A 19,571-nucleotide genomic window follows, 5' to 3' on the forward strand; every position below is an offset into this window, starting at 1 on the left:
CAAGATCCTGAGATCCTGGCCTGAGCTAAAGGCAGATGCTTAACCAACGGAGCCCCCCAGACGGCCCCGGGACATGACAAAACTCGTAACTCTTGAACTGGGTCAGGACAAACGCTGTGTTGGGGGATGTCACTCACACACTCAGCCGCTGAAGCCAACGAAGCCTCCTATAACAAGGAAGCCCCCTGGAGAGCTTCGCCAGGGACACCAAGCTCTGAACTTGGGAGGCATCGCAGGGAACCGCCCCCCGCACCCCCCAAAGGAGGCTCTTTGCCCTGCATTTCCCCCCAACCCTCCCTGGCCCTGCACTGCTGAGAAATCCCAGGGCTCTCTCTTCACACACACACAGGGAAGAACCAAGAAACGGCCTCACTCCGTGCCCAGCGCCCCGCAGGACAAGCTGCCGACCCCGCCGGAGCCGGGACCGCACCACAGCCGCCCCTGGGCCTCAGGCCCCCTCTTCCTCATGGCTCACAGCCTCTTCAGAGGGGGCCAGGGAGGGAACCGGCAGCCCGGGATAGACTCGCAGCAAATACTCCAGCACCTGCAACCTGCTGGTTTCCGCGTGGGCCCTGGGACCCCACAGGAACTCGTAGCGGGCAGGGTCACTGCCGGGCACCTGCCGGTACTCCAGGTACCCTTCCTGCACCCAGACATTGGTCAGGAGCTCCCGGGGCTCCCCATAGATGATGTGCTCCTCGCCGGCATACACCCCCATGACCCCCAGCGCTTCCCACACCACCTCCTCGAGGGCACGGTCGCCCTCCAGGAGGATCGCCCCCAGGAGCACCACCAGGAAGCCGGTCTTGGGCGCGCCCTGCTCAATGCTCAGCATCGCGTCGCAGGTGAGGCCCAGGACGGGGACCAGGACGTAGGAGTGCTCGCTGGGGTCCACTTCCTTCACCTCCACGCCGAACACCAGCTGCATGCACTTGGACGCCTGGCCCAGGATCCCGGGGAAGGCGTCCTGCTCATCCTCGCCGACGATCGCCAGCATCTCCGCCTGGCTGGTCGGCTCCTTGGTGAGATACTTGAGGAGCAGGAACCCCACCAGGTCAGCTGTCTTCTCCTGGAGCACGTCTGAGAGCCGAGGCTCGGCTTCTTCGGACTCCTCCCAGGTGCTGGACCCCTCCTCATCTGAGCTGCTGGAGCCCTGGTCGGGCAGGCTCCAGACAGTGGCTGCCATGGCCGCGGGCGAGGGGCAGGCCCTCTGAGGGCTCTGGGGAGGACTCGGGGTCCCCGCAGCAGACCCCTCCTCCGGGGGGCCCAGAGACAGGGCAGAGCAGGAGAGGGACGGGACGGTGGACTGGGAGGAGGCAGAGGCGGAGGAGGGAGGTAGGGCCTCCACCCCTCCAGCCCCGCACTGCTGTGCCTCCTCCAGGCCCTGGCCTGGTCCTGGTCCAGGGTCTTCCTCCAGCTTCCTCAGCTCACTCCTCTGACCCAGGGGCATGGCGTTGGTGTCGGGCTGAACCTGAACACACATGTGCGCGGCTCCTCAGGGTGCAGCCCAGCCAGCAGAGGCCCGGACGTCCCAGAGCCGACAGTGGGCTGCGTCGCCCATGGGTGCCCAGGGTTCCCCTCTGGGTTGGGATGGGCGAGCCCCTGGCTCCAGGCTCAGAGCAAGTACCTCACCTTGACCACTGGCACTCACCTGCACCGTGATCCCAGGGACTCCTGCCTCACACCGAGGGCTCAACAGCCCCTTCTCGACGACCCTGGGGGATCAAAGGAGGAGGCACCTGACGGTGCAGACTTACAGCACAGCCCCGGGGCCCAGGGCACACAGGAGGGCTGGGTTGGACTCCCTGAGTGGGCCACCCGTCCAGGCTGGGCGGTCCCCTCCTTGGCCTCTCGGGGGACTTCTTTCCCCTGCCAGGACCTAAGCCCCACCCCGCTTGGCCCAGAGGCCAAAGGGTCCCAGCAAGACCACGCAGCCCTGAGCCTCCGGGAAGGAAAGCGAGGGGGTCCACATCTGGACCGGCCTGCCATAGGTCTACAGGGCTCGTCACGGATCTCCAGGGATGGCCGAACGTCGGGTTCCGTCTATACTGGATGGGTGCGACCCGCTGTCTATACCTTGACCCCTCGGACTGCCTGGGAAAACTCCCTGTGCTGACTGGAGGCCACCTTCCTGGTGTCGAGGCCTCATCTCATGGAGAAGCCAGGAGGAAAAGCGAGGAGAAATCAGTCTGCCCACCGATGCCCCGTCTCCCCACCGACCCCCGTGTCCCCATGGCTGACAGAAGTGTGAGGGCAGGCCTGGGCCCTGGGGATCCAGTTGTGGGAGGCATCTCCTCATTTCCCACCTCCACCCGTGCCTCCTCCACTGACCAAAGTCCAGACCCTCAGGCACAGGCCCTCCCCTCCCAGAGCCCAGGGATCTGGGGACCAAGAGGGGCTGCGCCTGGCAGACCCGGCCAGGGTTCTCAGGGCGGTCAGGGAGAGCTGGCCAGATTTCTGGGCCATCCCCTCCTTGTCCCAAGGGGTGGGTTGGGAGCCCTCGCTCCTGCCTCGGGGGTCCCCACATTGACTCTTGCCAGGACCAGGGCCTCCTGTGTGTCTGCCAGGTGGGCTTCCTCGGATGACCCGACTCCGACCGACCTCTCCCAGCATGGCCCTCGCCTCCCTGAGAGCTCCCAGAGGAGGGTGAGGAGCCACCACGCCCATGTCCGAGGGTCCATCCCCCACCGTCCGCTTCCAGCAAGATCCCAAAGGGCTGGCGGTGGGGACCGACCCCTCTGTCCTGGGATGGGGATGCCCTCAGGCTCCCGGGAGGCTAATCCTCCTTCCTGCCAGGGCCGGCCCTTCCACCCAGCCCCCAACCTGAGATAGAGGCCAGGTGCCCCTCAGCCCGAGACCTCACTCCCCGAGGTCTCCCCACCTTCCAGCCCATGAGACAAGTGAGCATGCCTGCCACTTTGGGCCACCGCTGACCGATCCTCCCTGGGCTGCCAACAGGGCAAGGCCGGACTCCGGGGCACTGGCTTCTTTGCTGAGAGGGGAGGACCGGGTCCGGCCAGTCCTCCCCCAGGGTCCTCATCCTCACTCCCAGAAGGACCTGTGACCCTCCTCCCCACCCCGTGCTCCACACTCACACCCTCACGCACACAAGCCCACCACACCCCAGGCCCTGTTCCTTCTCACCACAGCCCGCAGTCTCTCACACCCGGATGTGGACATCAGGACAGGCATGTGCTCCTCCTACACTGGGGCCTCCTCTCCGAATTGAACGTGCTGGGGACCAGGATGCCTCAGTCCTCCCTCTGGTCCTCACCTTCCAACACAGCAGGCCCGCCGTCCGCCCGGGAGATCTTGAAGCCTGACGCTCCCACCCAGACCCCCGGGTCTGGGAGACTTGGTGGGAATGCAGGGCTCGCCCTATGCGGTCATCTGTCCCTGGGGCCTCCTGGGACCAAATCTGGTCTCTGTCCCCAATCCTGCAGTCCTCCTTGCAGTCCTCGCCTTTCCCCCCAGCAACACACGGCCCATCTCCCCCCTTACGCATTCTTGAGCGGCTGCTCCATCCTTGTGACCACCGGTCCTCAGAGGCCCTGAGGCTGAAGTGGCCATGCACGGCGTGGGATCGCCCACCCCAGGAGCCTCCCGTGGCTGAACCAAGGCGCGGTCCAGCGGGCTCCCTGGGGACTCCCTCAGGTCCTCTCGCCTCGAGCCCTAGCGGGTCCCGGGCCTCTCCTGTCTGCTGTCCCGGGGCCGGTGCTCCCACACCAAGGCTATCGCTCCCCTCAGCCCACTGGCTCAAGTCTGTGACCACGATGTGCAGCGGCGAAGCCCAAGATTTCCCAGGGCTGACCGCGGGGGCTGAGATGAGGCGTCCAGGTCTCTCGGGCCTTCTTCCCCTTTCCAACGGGGCTCCCTGGTGCCTATGCCTTTGTCTGCTGTACTGCCTGTGGATCGGCTCACAGACAACGGGGCATCCAGCCTCTGGGAGACCCAGGTGGGCGAGTGAGGGACACACACACACACACACACACACACACATGCACATACGAACACAAATGAGGAATCCGTGTCCTACACTCAGACTTCTAGGGGCTGACTCTGGTTTGGGGTCCAGGCTCCCTCAGACCTCCCTCTGCATCCTCACCGTGAAGCCCAGCAGGACCTGGGCTGCCCCCTGCCCCTCTGAGCAACCGCGCCTTCTGCCAAGGTCCCCAGTGTCTCTGAGAGCTGGATGCGGAAGTCCGGACTCGCCACGGGCTCCCATCCCCCTCTCGGAAATTCCCCGACTCTGGGCTAGACTCCAGGCTCCCTCAGTCCTCCCTCTGCATCCTCACCGTGAAGCCCAGCAGCACCTGCCCCCACGTCTTTGCCCACCCGAGGGAGGCCCTTTTCCTTCGGCCAAGGTCCCCAGTCACTAGAGAAACCCTGATGCGCGAGTCCCACCCTAGGGGATACGAGACCCCCATCCCGCCCAAATGCCTTTCTAAACTGACCCTGGGAACCGAATGCTGTGAGGTCCCCTCTGGCCTCCCTCAGGGTTCATGCCGTGACTCCCATTCGCGCCTGAGCCCTGCCCTCTGAGGACCTGAGATCTGTGCCTTACACCAGGCCCTCCGTCACTCAGAGACCCGGATGCGGAAGTCCGGACTCGCCACGGGCTCCCATCCCCCACCACGGATCTTTCCTGACTGACTCTGGGCTGGGGTCCAGGGTCCCTCAATCCTCCTACATCCTCACCATGAAACAAAGCAGGACCTGTGCCCGCCCCTCTACCCCACTGAGGGAGGCCCCGCTCCTTCTGCCAAGGCCCCCAGTGTCTCTGAGACCCGGACTCGCCAGTCCCGACACGCTGGCCTCGTGTCCCCATCCCGCCTGGAGAACTTCCCCGACTGGCCTTGGGACCTGACATCAGTGAGGTCCCTCTGTCCTGCCTCAGGGTTCATACCTTGAATCCCATTCGTGCCTGAGCCCTCCCCTCGGACGACCTGAGATCGGCTCCTTACACCAGGCCCTTCGTCACTCAGAGACCCGGATGCGGAAGTCCGGACTCGCCACGTGCTCCCATCCCCCACCACGGATCTTTCCTGACTGACTCTGAGCTGGTGTCCAGGGTCCCTCAGTCCTCCCTCTGCATGCTCACCATGAAGCCCAGCAGGACCTGTGCCATCCCCTCTCCCCGCCGACGGAGGCCCTGTTCCTTTTGCCAAGGTCCCCAGTCACTAGAGAAACCTGGATGCGCCAGTCCCACCCTAGGGGATACGAGACCTCATCCCGCCAGATGCCTTTCTAAACTGACCCTTTGGACCGAATTCTGTGAGGTCCCCTCTGTCCTGCCTCAGGGTTCATACCTTGAATCCCATTCGTGCCTGAGCCCTCCCCTCTGACGACCTGAGATGGGCTCCTTACACCAGGCCCTTCCTCACTCAGAGACCCGGATGCGGAAGTCTGGACTCGCCACGTGCTCCCATCCCCCCACCGCGGACCTTCCCTGACTGACTCTGGGCTGGGGTCCTGGATCCCTCAGTCCTCCTTCTGCATGCTCACCATGAACCCCAGCACGACCTGCGCCCGCCCCTCTGCCCGCCTGAGGGAGGCCCTTCTCCCCCCACCAAGGCTCCCAGTCTCTCCGGAGGCCCAGATGCCCCACTCAGGCCACCGGACCACTTGTCCCCATCCCGCCCGGGGGACTTCCCAGAATGGCCTTGGGAGCCGATGTTGGTGCGGTCCCCTCTGGCCTCCCTCAGGGTTCATACCTTGAATCCCATTCACGCCTGAGCCCTCCCGCTGACGACCTCAGATCGGCTCCTTACACCAGGCCCTTCCTCACTCAGAGACCCGGATGCGGAAGTCCGGACTTGCCATGTGCTTCCATCCCCCACCGCGGATCTTCCCTGACTGACTCTGGGCTGCGGTCCAGGGTCCCTCAATCCTCCTACATCCTCACCATGAAACAAAGCAGGACCTGTGCCCGCCGCTCTACCCCACTGAGGGAGGCCCCGCTCCTTCTGCCAAGGCCCCCAGTGTCTCTGAGACCTGGACGCGCCAGTCCCGACACGCTGGCCTCATGTCCTCATCCCGCCTGGGGTCTGCCCGGACTGATCCTGGGGCCCGACCTCAGTTTCGACCCCTGTGTCCTGGGCTCCGAACTCCCTCGATTCTGCCGCCACTTGGGCCCGACCCCGTCCCCCCTGGACTCCCTGGGCCTCTCTGGGCCGCAGCCTTCCTGACCCGGCATCCTTGCCCTCCGACCAAGGTCCTCAGCCCCCTCGGACCCCCGAGGCACCTTTCAGCCATCGCCCCCTGTGGCCACCCTCCCCAGGGACCCCAGGGCTGGTCCGCAGCAGGGCCCGAGGGGCTGCACCAGCTCGGGGAAGACTGAGCCCCACGATCTACCTCAGGTGCCGACACCCACTCCAGGAAGGGCCTGGGCCCGTCCCTCTGGGGACCCGTGTCCCCTGCCCTGGCCCCGGCGGGAAGGGCTCAGCCCGGTGGCGGTGCCAGGGGCCCCCTGGATCCCGGGAGTCCCCCCACGTCCCCCGCTCGGGGCACCCTCAGGGCAGGCTCTACCTGCACGCCTGGCTGCCGGGCCTGGGCTCCTTCCCTCCGCCAACCTGAATCCGGCTTCCCACACGCAGGGCCTCGCCTCTCTCAGGCCGCGGAGGCGGAAGTCGGCGCTCGTCACATCCGGACCCCAGAGGAAGGGGTCCCCTAGGGCTGACAGCACCTCCGGCGGTGATGGGTCCCAAGTGGGATTCGTGGGGGAGGGGAGGGATCATGGGCTGGGAGTGGGTGGCGGGTTCCCCGGGTGCTGCCTGGCCTCCTCCCCTGGACTCTAGCAGGCAGGGTTGGGTACCCTCACCCTGTACCCCGCTGAGTCTGTTTGCCTCACACTGAGGCTTTAAGTCCCTGTATTCCCTGGGAAGATTGGGGGGGGTGGTGGTGGAGTATAGTTTCTCACATGCAAACATCAAGCCAGACTTTTGTCCTGTAAATACCTGCTTGATTCTTTCTATGCTGTTAAAACCCAAGTCTGGGTAGCATTCCTACTGAGATGAACACAACTCTCTCAGATTTGAAACAAGACTAAGATACCCAGTTGAACAAGTCTATTCACTGAAGACAGACTGAAGGCAGTTATTTCAACCTTGAAAACAGAAATCTAAGGAAAGCTACATAGACACTGAGAAAAGGGTGTGAAATAGAAAATTTTTCTGGTAGTACCCAATAAATGAGTGGTTTTCATAGAGGGGTACATAAGAGAAATTTTCGGAGGGAAGTGGAATGTTACATCTCCACAGAAACTTAAATACATCCACATTACTTTGGACGGATTTTAGGTAAAACGTACAAAAAGTACTTAATGGTAAATGAAGGGTGGGAGAGAATGCAATGAACCACTAAAATGGGTGGTCTTGAGGAAAGGTTTGTTGGAAACACTCTCCCTGCTATGTGACCCACCAGAACTGAACATGAGATAGTCGGTTGCTGCTGGTTCTTTATGGATAGTAAAGAAATGTGCCTTTTCTTCAACCAATGCATCTAGGCCTCCTCAAATTCATCCCTCCAACCCCACCACAGGATGGTGCTTTGTTATGTCTAAGCTGCATCTTGGCCTCCTCAGCACCACCCCCAACCCAAGGAAAGGTCAGGATGGTTCTTGGCAATGTCTAAGGCCCTTCCCCAGGGCTACTATTGGCTAGAGGATAACCTTGCTGACCAATCAAAGCCTAAGTATGGCTCCTCATTGTCCTAGAAGGAGGTATATATGGACAGGCCATGTGTCCTGGATAGACCACTGGGAAATTTTGACAAGGCAAAGGTGACCAGGAAATGAAACATTCCTGTCAAAGTTATGGAACAACCAATCCCAAGGATCAAAAGTAAGAAGAGGAAGATGCCCTCCAACTCAGGTCCTGAGACAGTGTCAGGGTGATATGACGATACCCAAGCTCTTCTTCTACCTCCTTAACATCTCCCCAAGACTCCTACCCTATTCTTGTCTGGCAGTAACTTCAGAACGAGGACAAAGATCTCAGAGCTATCTGTGAAGTCTCCGAGGTCTGGCCCCCGAGAAATGCCCACGGGTTTAGAGGCCAAATCTTACATCTACATACAGTGTATGCCAATATTGATAATTAAAATCAACAAATTGTGAAAAGGTGTGTGTGTGTGTGTGTGTGTGTGTGTATGTGCATGTGCATCCACGCACACGTGGTTGTACACATGAATCCTCTGAATGTGGGGAGAAAGGAAAGAAAGAAGGAAATACACAGATGTATAAGAAGAGAGGAAGGTGGGGTCCTACAGGATTGGGGGTCAGACCAGAAAGTCCATAACAAGCCATACATGGAGGATAAGGACTGGGTGACGTCTTAGCACTGAAAATAATAAGAACATAAAAGATTATACTTTATTCCATGGGCAAGGAGGAAAAGGGCTTGTTTCTGTCTGTGTGTTTTGGGGAAGCAAGGCAGAATGTTAAGGCATAGCTTGTGAAAACTTATATATGGAATGATACGGTGGGTGGCAGTGAACCCCCAGAAAGGCAGAAAAATGCATCACCTCTACATCACTTATATCATAGTCATGTTCTTTCTCCTCCTCCTCCCCACTTCCTCTCCCCCTTCCCCCTCCTCCTCCTCCTCCTCCTTTATTTTTTTTGCATTTTACCCTATGCTATAAGCAACTGAAGGTCCTCAAAATAACCAAAAACCTTAGACTAATGAAAATCAATGATAGTACTCCCCAGCACTAAAATCATAGTCTTTGGACACCCAAATCCAATACTAATTAGGTTATTTTTTGTTAAGAAACTGGAGGTAGAGTAGTAGCCTCCCCAAAGGCAGGGAAACAGAACTGGTTCACACCCAGTGCTGGCAATAAACTGCAGATAACCTTTTAAATTAAACTTTTAATTTTGAGATAATTGTAGACTCACATGCAGTCACAAATAATAAAAAGAGATTCTTTGTACCATTTAGCCAGTTCTGCTAATGATAACTTAATATAAATTGTGGTAGTATAATATTGCTACTGGGACATTGACATGAATACAGTCAAGATACAGAACATTTCCATCATTTCAAGAATCCTTCATATTGCCCATTTATGGACACATCCACTTTCCTCTTATCTCCATCCCTCTTTAACCTCATCTGTTCTCCATTTCTATATTATTGTAATTTCAAGAATATTATATAAATTGAACTGTACATAAACTGTGGGCATTGGCTTATTTCAATCAGCATTATTCTCTGAAGATTTACCCAGGTCATTGTTGCATGCATCAATAGTTCATGTCTTTTTATTGTTGAGTAGTATTCCATGGTATGTGTATGTACCATAGTTTGACCATTACTCCATTGAAAGTTATCAGACTGTTTTTGTTGTTTGGCTATTATGAATAAAGATGTTCTGGATATTTACATGCAGGTTCTGGGTGAAAATGAGTTTTCACATCTCAGCACAAATGCTCAGGAATGTATAGGTCAAATAGCATATTTAGGGGTTTTTTTTCTATTTTTTAATTTAAATTCAGTTAATTAACATATAGTGTATTACTAGTTTTAGGGGTAGAGTTCAGTGATTCATCAGTCTTATATAATACCCAGTGCTCATTACATCAAGTACCCTCCTTAATGTCCATCACCAAGTTACCCCATCCCCCACCCCCTCCCCTCCAGCAACCCTCAGTGTGTTCCCTAGAGTTAAGAGTCTCTTATGATTTGCCTCCCTCTGTTTTCATCTTATTTAAGTTTTCTTTCCCTTCCACTATGTTCATCTGTTTTGTTTTTTTAAATTCCACATGTGAGTGAAATCATACAGTATTTGTCTTTCTCTGACTGACTTATTTTGCTTAGCATAATACCCTCTAGTTCCATCCACATTGTTGCAAATGGCAAGATTCAATATTTGATGGCTGAATAGTACTCCAGTGTGTGTGTGTATATATATATATGTGTATATAAAATATGCATATGTATATACGTATATACATAATATACATTATATATATTATATATATAATATATATTATATTGCATAATGTATATTGTATAATATATTATATTGTATAATGTACATTGTATAATGTATATTATGTATATACATTATATATAGTATTATATATTATATATTATATATATTATATAATACATAATATTATGTATATACGTAATATACATATGCATATATTTTTTAAAGATTTTATTTATTTATTTGACAGAGAGACATCACAAGTAGACCGAGAGGCAGGCAGAGAGAGAGAGAAAGGGAAGCAGGCTCCCTGCTGAGCAGAGAGCCCGATGCAGGACTCGATCCCAGGACCCTGAGATCATGACCTGAGCTGAAGGCAGCGGTTTAACCCACTGAGCCACCCAGTCGCCCCACATATGCATATTTTATATACATATATATATATGAAACTTCATCTTTATCTATTCATTTGTCGATGGACATCTCAGATCTTAGTTCTTTCCATAGTTAGCTATTGTGGGCCTTGCTGCTATAAACATTGAGGTGTTTGTGCCCCTTCAAATCACTATCTTTGTATCCTTTGGAAAAATATCTAGTACTACAATTGTTGGGTCATAAGGTAGCTCTATTTTTAACTTCTTGAGGAACCTCCATACAGTTTTGCAGACTGGGCTGCACTATTCGCATTTCCACCAATTGTGTAAGAGGCTTCTCTTTTCTCTGCATCCTTACCAACATCCATTGTTTCCTGAGTTGTAATTTTAGCCATTCTGACAGGTGTGAGGTGATATCTCATTGAGGTTTTGATTTGTATTTCTCTGATGTCCAGTGATGTCGAACATTTTTTCATGTGACTATTGGCCATTTGTGTGTTTTCTTTGGAGAAATGTCTTTTCATGTCTTCTGCCCACTTCTTTACTGGATTTTTTGTTTTTTGGGGTATTGAGTTTGGTAAGTTCTTTATAGATCTTGGATACTAGCCCTTTATCTGACATGTCATTTGTGAATATCTTCTCCCATTCTTTAGGATGCCTTTTATTTTGTTGATTATTTCCTTTGCTGTGCAAAAGCTTTTTATCTTCATGAAGTCCCAATAGTTCATTTTTTTCTTTTATTTTCCTTGCTGTTGGAGATGCCTCTAGCAAAAGGTTGCTGTGGCTGAGGTTAAAGAGGTTGGTGCCTGTGTTTTCCTCTAGGATTTTGATGGACTCCTGTCTCACATTTAGATTTTTTATCCATTTTGAGTCTATTTTTGTGTATGGTGTAAGAAAATGGTCCAGTTTCATTCTGCATGTGGATGTCCAATTTTCCCAACACCATTAGCTAAGAGACAGTTTTTTTCCCCATTGGACAGTCTTTCCTGTTTTGTTGAAGATTAGTTGACCATAGAATTGAGAGTCTAGGGGCACCTGGGTGGCTCAGTGGGTTAAGCCTCTGCCTTCGGCTCAGGTCATGATCTCAGAGTTCTGGGATCGAGCCCCGCATCGGGCTCTCTGCTCAGCAGTGAGCCTGCTTCCTCCTCTCTCTGCCTGCCTCTCTGCCTACTTGTGATCTCTCTCTCTATCAAATAATAATTAAAAAAAAAAGAATATGTTTTTTTAAAAAAAAAAAGAATTGAGAGTCTATTTCTGAGTTATCTATTTTATTCCATTTATCTATGTGTCTGTTTTTGGGCAAGTACCATATTGTCTTGATGATTACAGCTCTGTAATAGATCTTGAAGTCAGGAATTGTGATGCCACCAGCTTTGGTTTCCTTTTCAACATTTGTTTGGCTATTGGGGGTCTTTTCTTGTTCCATAAAAATTTTAGGATTATTGTTCCAGCTCTGTGAAAAAAAAGTTGATAGTATTTTGATAGGGATTGCATTGAAAGTATAGACTGCTGTAGGTAACAGACATTTTCACAATATTTATTATTCCAATCCATGAGCATGGAACATTTTTCCACTTGTTTGTGTCTTCCTCAATTTCTTTCACGAGTGTTCTATAGTTTTCAAGTACGGATGCTTTGCCTTTTTGATTAGGTTTATTTCTGGGTATCTTACGAGTTTTGGTGCATTCGTAAATGGGTTTGACTGCTTCATTTCTCTTTCTTCTGTCTCATTGTTAGTGTACAGAAAAGCAACTGAATTCTGTGCATTGACTTTATATTTGACACTTTGCTGGATTCCTGTATGAATTATAGCAATTTTGGTGTGGAGTTTTTTGGTTTTTCCATATAGAATATTATGTCATCTGAAAAGAGTGAGAGTTTGACTTCTTCCTTGCCTATTTGGATGCTTTTTATTTCTTTCTGTTATCTAGTTGCTGGGACTAGGATTTCTAGTACTATGATGAACAACAGTGGTAATAGTGGACATGCTTGTCGTGTTCCTGACCTTAGGGGAAAAGCTTCCAGTTTATTCCCATTGAGAATGGTATTTTCTGTGGGCTTTTCATAGATAGCTTTTTTTCATATTTCAAATCTGTACACTTTATCAAATATTTTTTATTTTATTTTTTTCAGTGTTTCAAAATTCATTGTTTATGCACCTCACCCAGTGTTCCATGCAATATGTGCCCTCTTTAATACCAGCCAGATATTGAGATATATATCCTCTATCCCCACACTGTGAAGAGTTTTAATCAAGAAAGTATGCTGTACTTTGTCAAATGCTTTGTCTGCATCTATTGAGAGGATCATATCTTTCTTGTCCTTTCTTTTATTAATGTAGTTTATCATGTTTATTGATTTGAGGATGTTTAACCACCCTTGCTGCCCAGGAAGAAATCCCACTTGGTTGTGGTGAATAATCCTTTTAAAGTACCATTGGGTCCTATTGGCTAGGATTTTGGTGAGGATTTTTATACCAATGTTCATCAGATATATTGTTCTGTAATTCTCTTTTTTTGTGAGCTCTTTGTCTGGTTTTCAGATCAAGGTAATATTGGTTTCATAGAATGAGTTTGGAAATTTTCCTTCCATTTCTTCAGAAGAATATGGTACTAATTCTTCTTTTAATATTTGGTAGAATCAATTCTCTAATTTCCCTTTCTGTATTTTCATTGTTAGTGTATAAGAAAGCCACTGATTTCTGTACATTGTCTTTGTATCCTGACACGTTACTGAATTGCTGTATGAATTCTAGTAGTTTGGGGGTGGAGTCTTTTGGGTTTTCCATATAAAGAATCATGTCATCTGCAAAGAGAGAGAGTTTGACTTCTTCATTGCCAATTTGGATACCTTTTATTTCTCTTTGTTGTCTGATTGCTGTTGCTAGGACTTCTAATTCTATGTTGAACAAGAGTTGTGAGAGTGGGCATCCTTGTCGTGTTCCTGATCTCAACGGGAAGGCTGCAAGCTTTTTCCCATTGAGGATGATATTTGCTGTGGGTCTTTCATAGATTTTATGAAGTTCAGGAATGTTCCCTCTATCCCTATACTTTGAAGCGTTTTAATCAGGAACGGATGCTGGATTTTGTCAAATGCTTTTTCTGCATCAATTGAGAGGACCATGTGGTTCTTCTCTCTTCTCTTATTAATTTGTTCTATCACATTGATTGATTTGCGAATGTTGAACCATCCTTGTAGCCCAGGAATGAATCCCACCTGGTCATGGTGGATAATCTTTTTAATGTGCTTTTGGATCCTGTTTGCTAGGATCTTGTTGAGAATCTTAGCATCCATATTCACCAGTGATATTGGTCTGAAATTCTCCTTTTTGGTAGGGTCTTTGCCTGGTTTGGGGATCAGGGTAATGCTGGCTTCATAGAAAGAGTCTGGAAGTTTTCCTTCTGCTTCAATTTTTTGAAACAGCTTCAGGAGAATAGGTGTTATTTCTTCTTTGAATGTTTGGTAGAATTCCCCAGGGAATCCATCAGGTCCTGGGCTCTTGTTTTTGGGGAGATTTTTGATCACTGCTTCCATCTCGTTACTAGATATCGGTCTATTCAGGTTGTCAATTTCTTCCTGGTTCAATTTTGGGAGTTTATAGTTTTCCAGGAATGCATCCATTTCATCTAGGTTGCTTAGCTTATTGGCATCTAACTGTTGATAATAACTTCTGATGATTGTTTCTACTTCCTTGGTGTTAGTTGTGATCTCTCCCTTTTCATTCATAATTTTATGAATTTGGGCTTTCTCTCTTTTCTTTTGGATTAGTGTGGCCAATGGTTTATTGATCTTATTGATTCTTTCAAAAAACCAGCTTCTAGTTTCATTGATACGTTCTACTGTATCTCTGGTTTCTACCTCATTGATCTCAGCTCTAATCTTGATTATTTCCCTTCTTATGTGTGGAGTTGGTTTGATTTGTTGTTGATTCTCCAGTTCTTTAAGGTGTAGAGACAGCTGCTGTGTTCTGGATTTTTCAATTTTTTTGAGGGAGGCTTGGATGGCTATGTATTTCTCCCTTAGGACCGCCTTTGCTGTATCCCATAGGTTTTGGACCGAAGTGTCTTCATTCTCATTGGTTTCCATGAATTGTTTCAGTTCTTCTTTGATCTCCTGGTTGATCCAAGCATTCTTAAACAAGGTGGTCTTTAGCTTCCAGGTGTTTGAGTTCCTTCTGAACTTTTCCTTGTGCTTGAGCTCCAGTTTCAAAGCATTGTGATCTGAGAATATGCAGGGAATAATCTCAGTCTTTTGGTATTGGTTGAGTCCTGATTTGTGACCCAGTATGTGTTCTATTCTGGAGAAGGTTCCATGTGCACTTGAGAAGAATGAATATTCTGTTGTTTTAGGGTGGAATGTTCTGTATATATCTATGAGGTCCATCTGGTCCAATGTGCCAACGTGTCATTCAATGGTCTTGTTTCTTTATTGATTTTCTGCTTCGATGATCTGTCTATTTCTGAGAGAGGTGTGTTAAGATCTCCTACTATTAATGTATTCATATCGATATGACTCTTTATCTTGATTAAGTTTTCTTATGTAATTGGCTGCTCCCATATTGGGGGCATGAATATTTACAATTGTTAGATCATCTTGGTGGATAGTCCCTTTAAGAATGATGTAGTGTCCTTCTGTATCTCTGACTACAGTCTTTAGTTTAAAATCTAATTTATCTGATATGAGAATCGCTACCCTGGCCTTCTTTTGAGGCCCATTGGCATGAAAGATGTTTCTCCAACCCTTCACTTTCAGTCTGGGTGTATCTTTAGGTTCAAAATGGGTCTCTTGTAGACAACATATGGATGGGTCCTGTCGTTTTATCCAATCTGCAACCCTGTGCCATTTTATGGGCGCATTTAGGCCATTCACATTGAGAGTGATTATTGATAGATACATTTTTATTGACATTGTGTTACCTTTGAAGTCTTTCTTTCTGTAGATTGTCTCTATATTTCTGTTCAATGCTATTCTTAGGATTTTTCCTCTTTTATAGAACTCCCCTTAATATTTCCTGCAGTGTTGGCTTGGTGGTAGAATTCCCCTGGGAAGCCATTTAGCTCTGGACTCCTGTTTGTTGGGAGATTTTTTTTTTTAAGATTTCATTTATTTGACAGACAGAGATCACAAGTAGGCAGAGAGGCAGGCAGAGAGAGAGGGGGAAGTGGGCTCCCTGCTGTGAGCAGAGAGCCCGATGCGGGGCTGGATCCCAGGACCCTGGGATCATGACCTGAGCCGAAGGCAGAGGCTTAACCCACTGAGCCACCCAGGCGCCCCGGGAGATTTTTGATTACTGATTCAATTTCCTTGCTGGTAATGGGTCTGTCTATGTTTTTTATTTCTTCTTGTTTCAGTTTTGGTAGCTTATACATCTCTAAGAATGCATCCATTTCTTCCAGACTGCCTAGTTTGTTGGCATATAGTTGCTCATAATATGTTCGTATAATTATTTGTATTTCCTCAGTGTTGGTTGTGAACTCTCCTCTTTCATTCGTGATTTTATTAATTTGGGTCCTTTCTCTTTTCTTTTTGATAAGTCTGGCCAGGAGTTTGTCAATCTTATTAATTCTTTCAAAGAACCAACTCCTAGTTTTGTTGATCTGTTTTACTATTCTTTTGGTTTCTATTACATTGATATCTGCTCTGATCTTGATAAATTCTCTTTTCCTCCTGGATTTAGGCTTGATTTGCTGTTCTTTCTCTAGGCCCTTATGTATAAGTTTAGGTTGTGTATTTGAGAACTTTCTTGTTTTGCTGTATACTTCCCTCTTTGGGCTGCCTTTGCTATATCCCACATTTTTCTTTTAGTTTTTTAATATTTTATTTTATTTTTTTCAGTGTTCCAAGATTCATTGTTTAGGCACCACACCCAGGCTCCATGCAATATGTGCCCTCCTTAATACCCACCACCAGGCTCATCTATCCCCCACTCCCCTCCAAAACCCTCAGTTTGTTTCTCAGAGTCTACAGTCTCTCATGCTTCATCTCCCCCTCTGATTTCCCCCAATACAATTTTCCTTTCCTTCTCCTAATGTCCTCCATGTTATTCCTTATGCCCAATATTTGTATCCAAAGATTTTGAACAGTTGTATTTTCATTTTCATTTTTTTCCATGATTTTTAAAAATTCTTCTTTAATTTCCTGATTGACCCATTCATCCTTTAGTAGGATGCACTTTAACCTCCATGTTTTTTCATTTTTTCCAAATTTCCTCTTGTGATTAAGTTCAAGTTTAAAGCATTGTGGTCTGAAAATATGCAGGGGATGATCCCAATCTTTTGGTACTTGTTAAGACCTAATTTGTGACCCAGTATGTGATCTAGTCTGGAATATGTTCCATGTACATTCACGAAGAATGTGTATTCTCTTGTTTAGGATGAAATGCTCTGAATATAATTGATAAGTCCATCTGGTCCAGTGTGTCATTCAAAGCCCTTATTTCCTTGTTGGTCTTCTGCTTAAATGATCTGTCCATTGCAGTGAGTGGGATGTTAAAGTCCCCTACAATTAGTGTATTATTATCAATGTGTTTCTTTAATTTTGTTATTGCTGGTTTATATAATTAGCTGTTCCCATAATTGGGGCATAAATGTTTATAATTGTTAGGTTTTCTTTTTGGATAGACCCTTTAAGTATGATACAGTGCCTTCCTCATGTCTTATCATAGTCTTTGGTATAAAATCTAATTTCTCTGATGTAAGGATTAGCCATTCCAGCCTTCTATTGATGTCTGTTAGCATGATAAATTGTTCTTCAACCCCTCACTTTAAATCTGGAGGTGTCTTTGGGCCTAAAATGAGTCCCTTGCAGACAGCATATAAGTGGGTCTTTCTTTTTTATCCAATATGATACCGTGTCTTTTGATTGGGGCATTTAGCCCATGTACATTCAGAGTAATTATTGAAAGTCATGATGTAAGGATTAGCCATTCCAGCCTTCTAGTGATGTATGTTAGCATGATAAATTGTTCTTCAACCCCTCACTTTAAATCTGGAGGTGTCTTTGGGCCTAAAATGAGTCCCTTGCAGACAGCATATAAGGGGGTCTTTCTTTTTTATCCAATATGATACCCTGTGTCTTTTGATTGGGGCATTTAGCCCATGTACATACAGAGTAATTATTGAAAGATATGAATTTAGTGTCATCATATTACCTGTAAAGTCACTCTTTCTGTATATTGTCTCTGTTCCTTTCTGGTTTATGTTACTTTTGGACTATCTCCTCATTTAAAGGATCCCCTTTAATATTTCTTACAGAGCTGGTTTAGTGATCACAAATTCTTTTAATTTCTGTCTGTCCTGGAAGCTTTTTAACTCTCCTTTTTTGAATGACAGTCTTGTTGGATTAATTATTCTTGGCTGCATATTTTTCTCATTTAGCACCTGAATATATCATGCTAGTCCTTTCTGGCCTGCCAGGTCTCTGTGGATAGGTCTTATACCTGTCTAATATTTCTACCATTGTAGGTTACAGACCTCCTGTCCTGCTCTGCTGTCAGGATTTTCTCTTTGCCTCTGAGATTTGCAAGCTTCACTATTATATGTTGTAGTGTTGACCTGTTTTTTATTGATTTTGAGGACCTGAATGCCTGTTTCCTTCCCCAGATTAAGCAAGGTCTCAGCTATAATTTGCTCCAATATACTTTCTGCCTGTCTCTCTCTTTCCTCTTCTAGGATCCAAATTATTCTACTATTGTTTCACTTTATGGTATCATTTATCTCTCTACTGCTTCCCTTATGATCCAGTAGTTTTTTAATCTCTCTTTTTCTCAATTTCTTTTTTCACCACCATTTGGTCTTCTATATCACCAATTCTTTCTTCTACTTCATTTTTCCCAGCAATTAGAGCCTCCATTTTTTATTACATCTTATTAATAGCCTTTTTAAATTTCAACTTGATTAGGTTTTAGTTCTTTTATTTCTCCCGAAAGGGATGCTCAAGTGTCTTCCGTGCTTTTTTCAAGCCCAGCTAGTTTCTTTATAATTGTTATTTTGAACTCTATTCCCAATATCTTAATCATGTTCATACTGATTAGGTCCCTAGTACTGCCTCTTGTTTTCTTTTTTGAGGTGAGTTTTTCCATCTCATCATTCTTCCAGAAAGTGGTCACTTTTCTATTTGTAGAATTGCAACAATTCTTTTCTTAAACCTCTGGTTGAGTTTGCAGGTGTTCGGAATGATTTGATAACTATCTAACTGAATTCCTGAACCAAACAAAACTAAGGTCTCCTACTTCTCTGCCATCTTGGACTATTCTTGAATGTTTAGTTTTATAAGAAACTGCCAAACTGTTTTCCAGAGTAACTGCACCATTTTGTATCCCTACCGGCAGTGTATGAGTGATACAGTTTTTCCATGTCCTCACCATTTTTTATTTTAGCCATTCTGATAGGTATCTAATGATATCTCATTGTGGTTTTGATTTTGATTTTCCCTAGTGGCTACTAATCCTGAACATCTTTCCATGTGGGTATTTGCCATCCTTCTGTACATCCTCCTCAATGAAATGTCCACTCATGTCTTTTGCCCATTTTCTAATTGTATTGTCTACGTTTTTGTTTTTGCTTTTCTGTTGAGTTTTGAGAGTTCATTACATATCCTAAATGCTTGTGCTTTATTGGATGTATGGTTTGTAAATATTTTCTTGCAGTCTCTATTTTGTGTTTTCAGCATTTTTACAGTCTTTTGTAGAACAAACATTTTTAACATCGATAGTCTTTTTTTTTTTTTTTTTACTTTTATGGATCACACTTTTGGTTTCAAGTTTTAAGAACTCTTTGCCTAGCCCTACATCTTAAAAATTTTCCATGTTTTTTCCTATAAGTTTTATAGCTTTATGTTTTACGAGTAAGCCCATTAGTTTTATGCTAATTTTTTATAAGGAGAAAGGATGAAATCAACTTTTTGTTTGGTTGTGTTTTTTTTTTTTTTTTTTCATTTCTCTTGGCCTATAAATGTCCAATTGCTCAGTACCATTTGTTAAATAGGCTGTCTTTGCTCCACTGAATTGCTTTTGTATTTTTATCAAAGGTCAGCTGGGAATATTTGTATTGTTCTATTACCATAGCTATATAGTAAATTTTTAAGTACATCAGACATACCCATCCCAATTAATTCTCTTTCAAAAATGTTTGTTATTCGGGGTGCCTGGGTGGCTCAGTAGGTTAAAGCCTCTGCCTTCGGCTCGGGTCATGGTCCCAGGGTCCTGGGATCGAGCCCCACATCGGGCTCTCTGCATGGCAGGGAGCCTGCTTCCTCCTCTCT

The 19,571-nt window shown here is 47.3% G+C and overlaps 1 protein-coding gene across 4 annotated transcripts; it reads right to left on the minus strand.

The window, feature by feature from the left end:
• Positions 1–342: 342 nt before the first annotated feature.
• MAGEA4 (MAGE family member A4) lies at positions 343–6,756 on the minus strand. Of its 4 annotated transcripts, none has more exons than XM_047715994.1 (3): positions 6,529–6,756; positions 1,658–1,715; positions 343–1,471 (listed from the first exon to the last, which is right to left on the minus strand). In XM_047715994.1, the coding sequence occupies exons 1-3, from the start codon at positions 6,735–6,737 to the stop codon at positions 449–451; spliced, it is 1,290 nt and encodes a 429-aa protein (XP_047571950.1). In that variant the 5' UTR covers positions 6,738–6,756; the 3' UTR covers positions 343–448. The 4 variants fall into 4 exon arrangements, 3 of the variants coding, with proteins under 3 accessions (XP_047571950.1, XP_047571949.1, XP_047571951.1); XM_047715993.1 differs by having other exon boundaries at positions 1,652–1,715; XM_047715995.1 differs by lacking the exon at positions 6,529–6,756 and adding an exon at positions 4,455–4,516.
• Positions 6,757–19,571: the final 12,815 nt, after the last annotated feature.

This window comes from Lutra lutra, chromosome X, assembly GCF_902655055.1.
Source record: "Lutra lutra chromosome X, mLutLut1.2, whole genome shotgun sequence".
In the NCBI taxonomy this organism is placed as follows: Eukaryota; Metazoa; Chordata; class Mammalia; order Carnivora; family Mustelidae; genus Lutra; species Lutra lutra.

Bases quoted from the DNA above. Each gene is read 5' to 3' on its own strand.
- MAGEA4 (XM_047715993.1), bottom strand. From the start codon at position 6,737: ATGATCCCTCCCCTCCCCCACGAATCCCACTTGGGACCCATCACCGCC. The intron at 1,716-6,528 runs GTAGAGCCTGCC...TTGATCCCCCAG, and splicing joins CCCGGCAGCCAGGCGTGCAG to GGTCGTCGAGAAGGGGCTGT. The intron at 1,472-1,651 runs GTGAGTGCCAGT...ATGTGTGTTCAG, and splicing joins TCCCTGGGATCACGGTGCAG to GTTCAGCCCGACACCAACGC.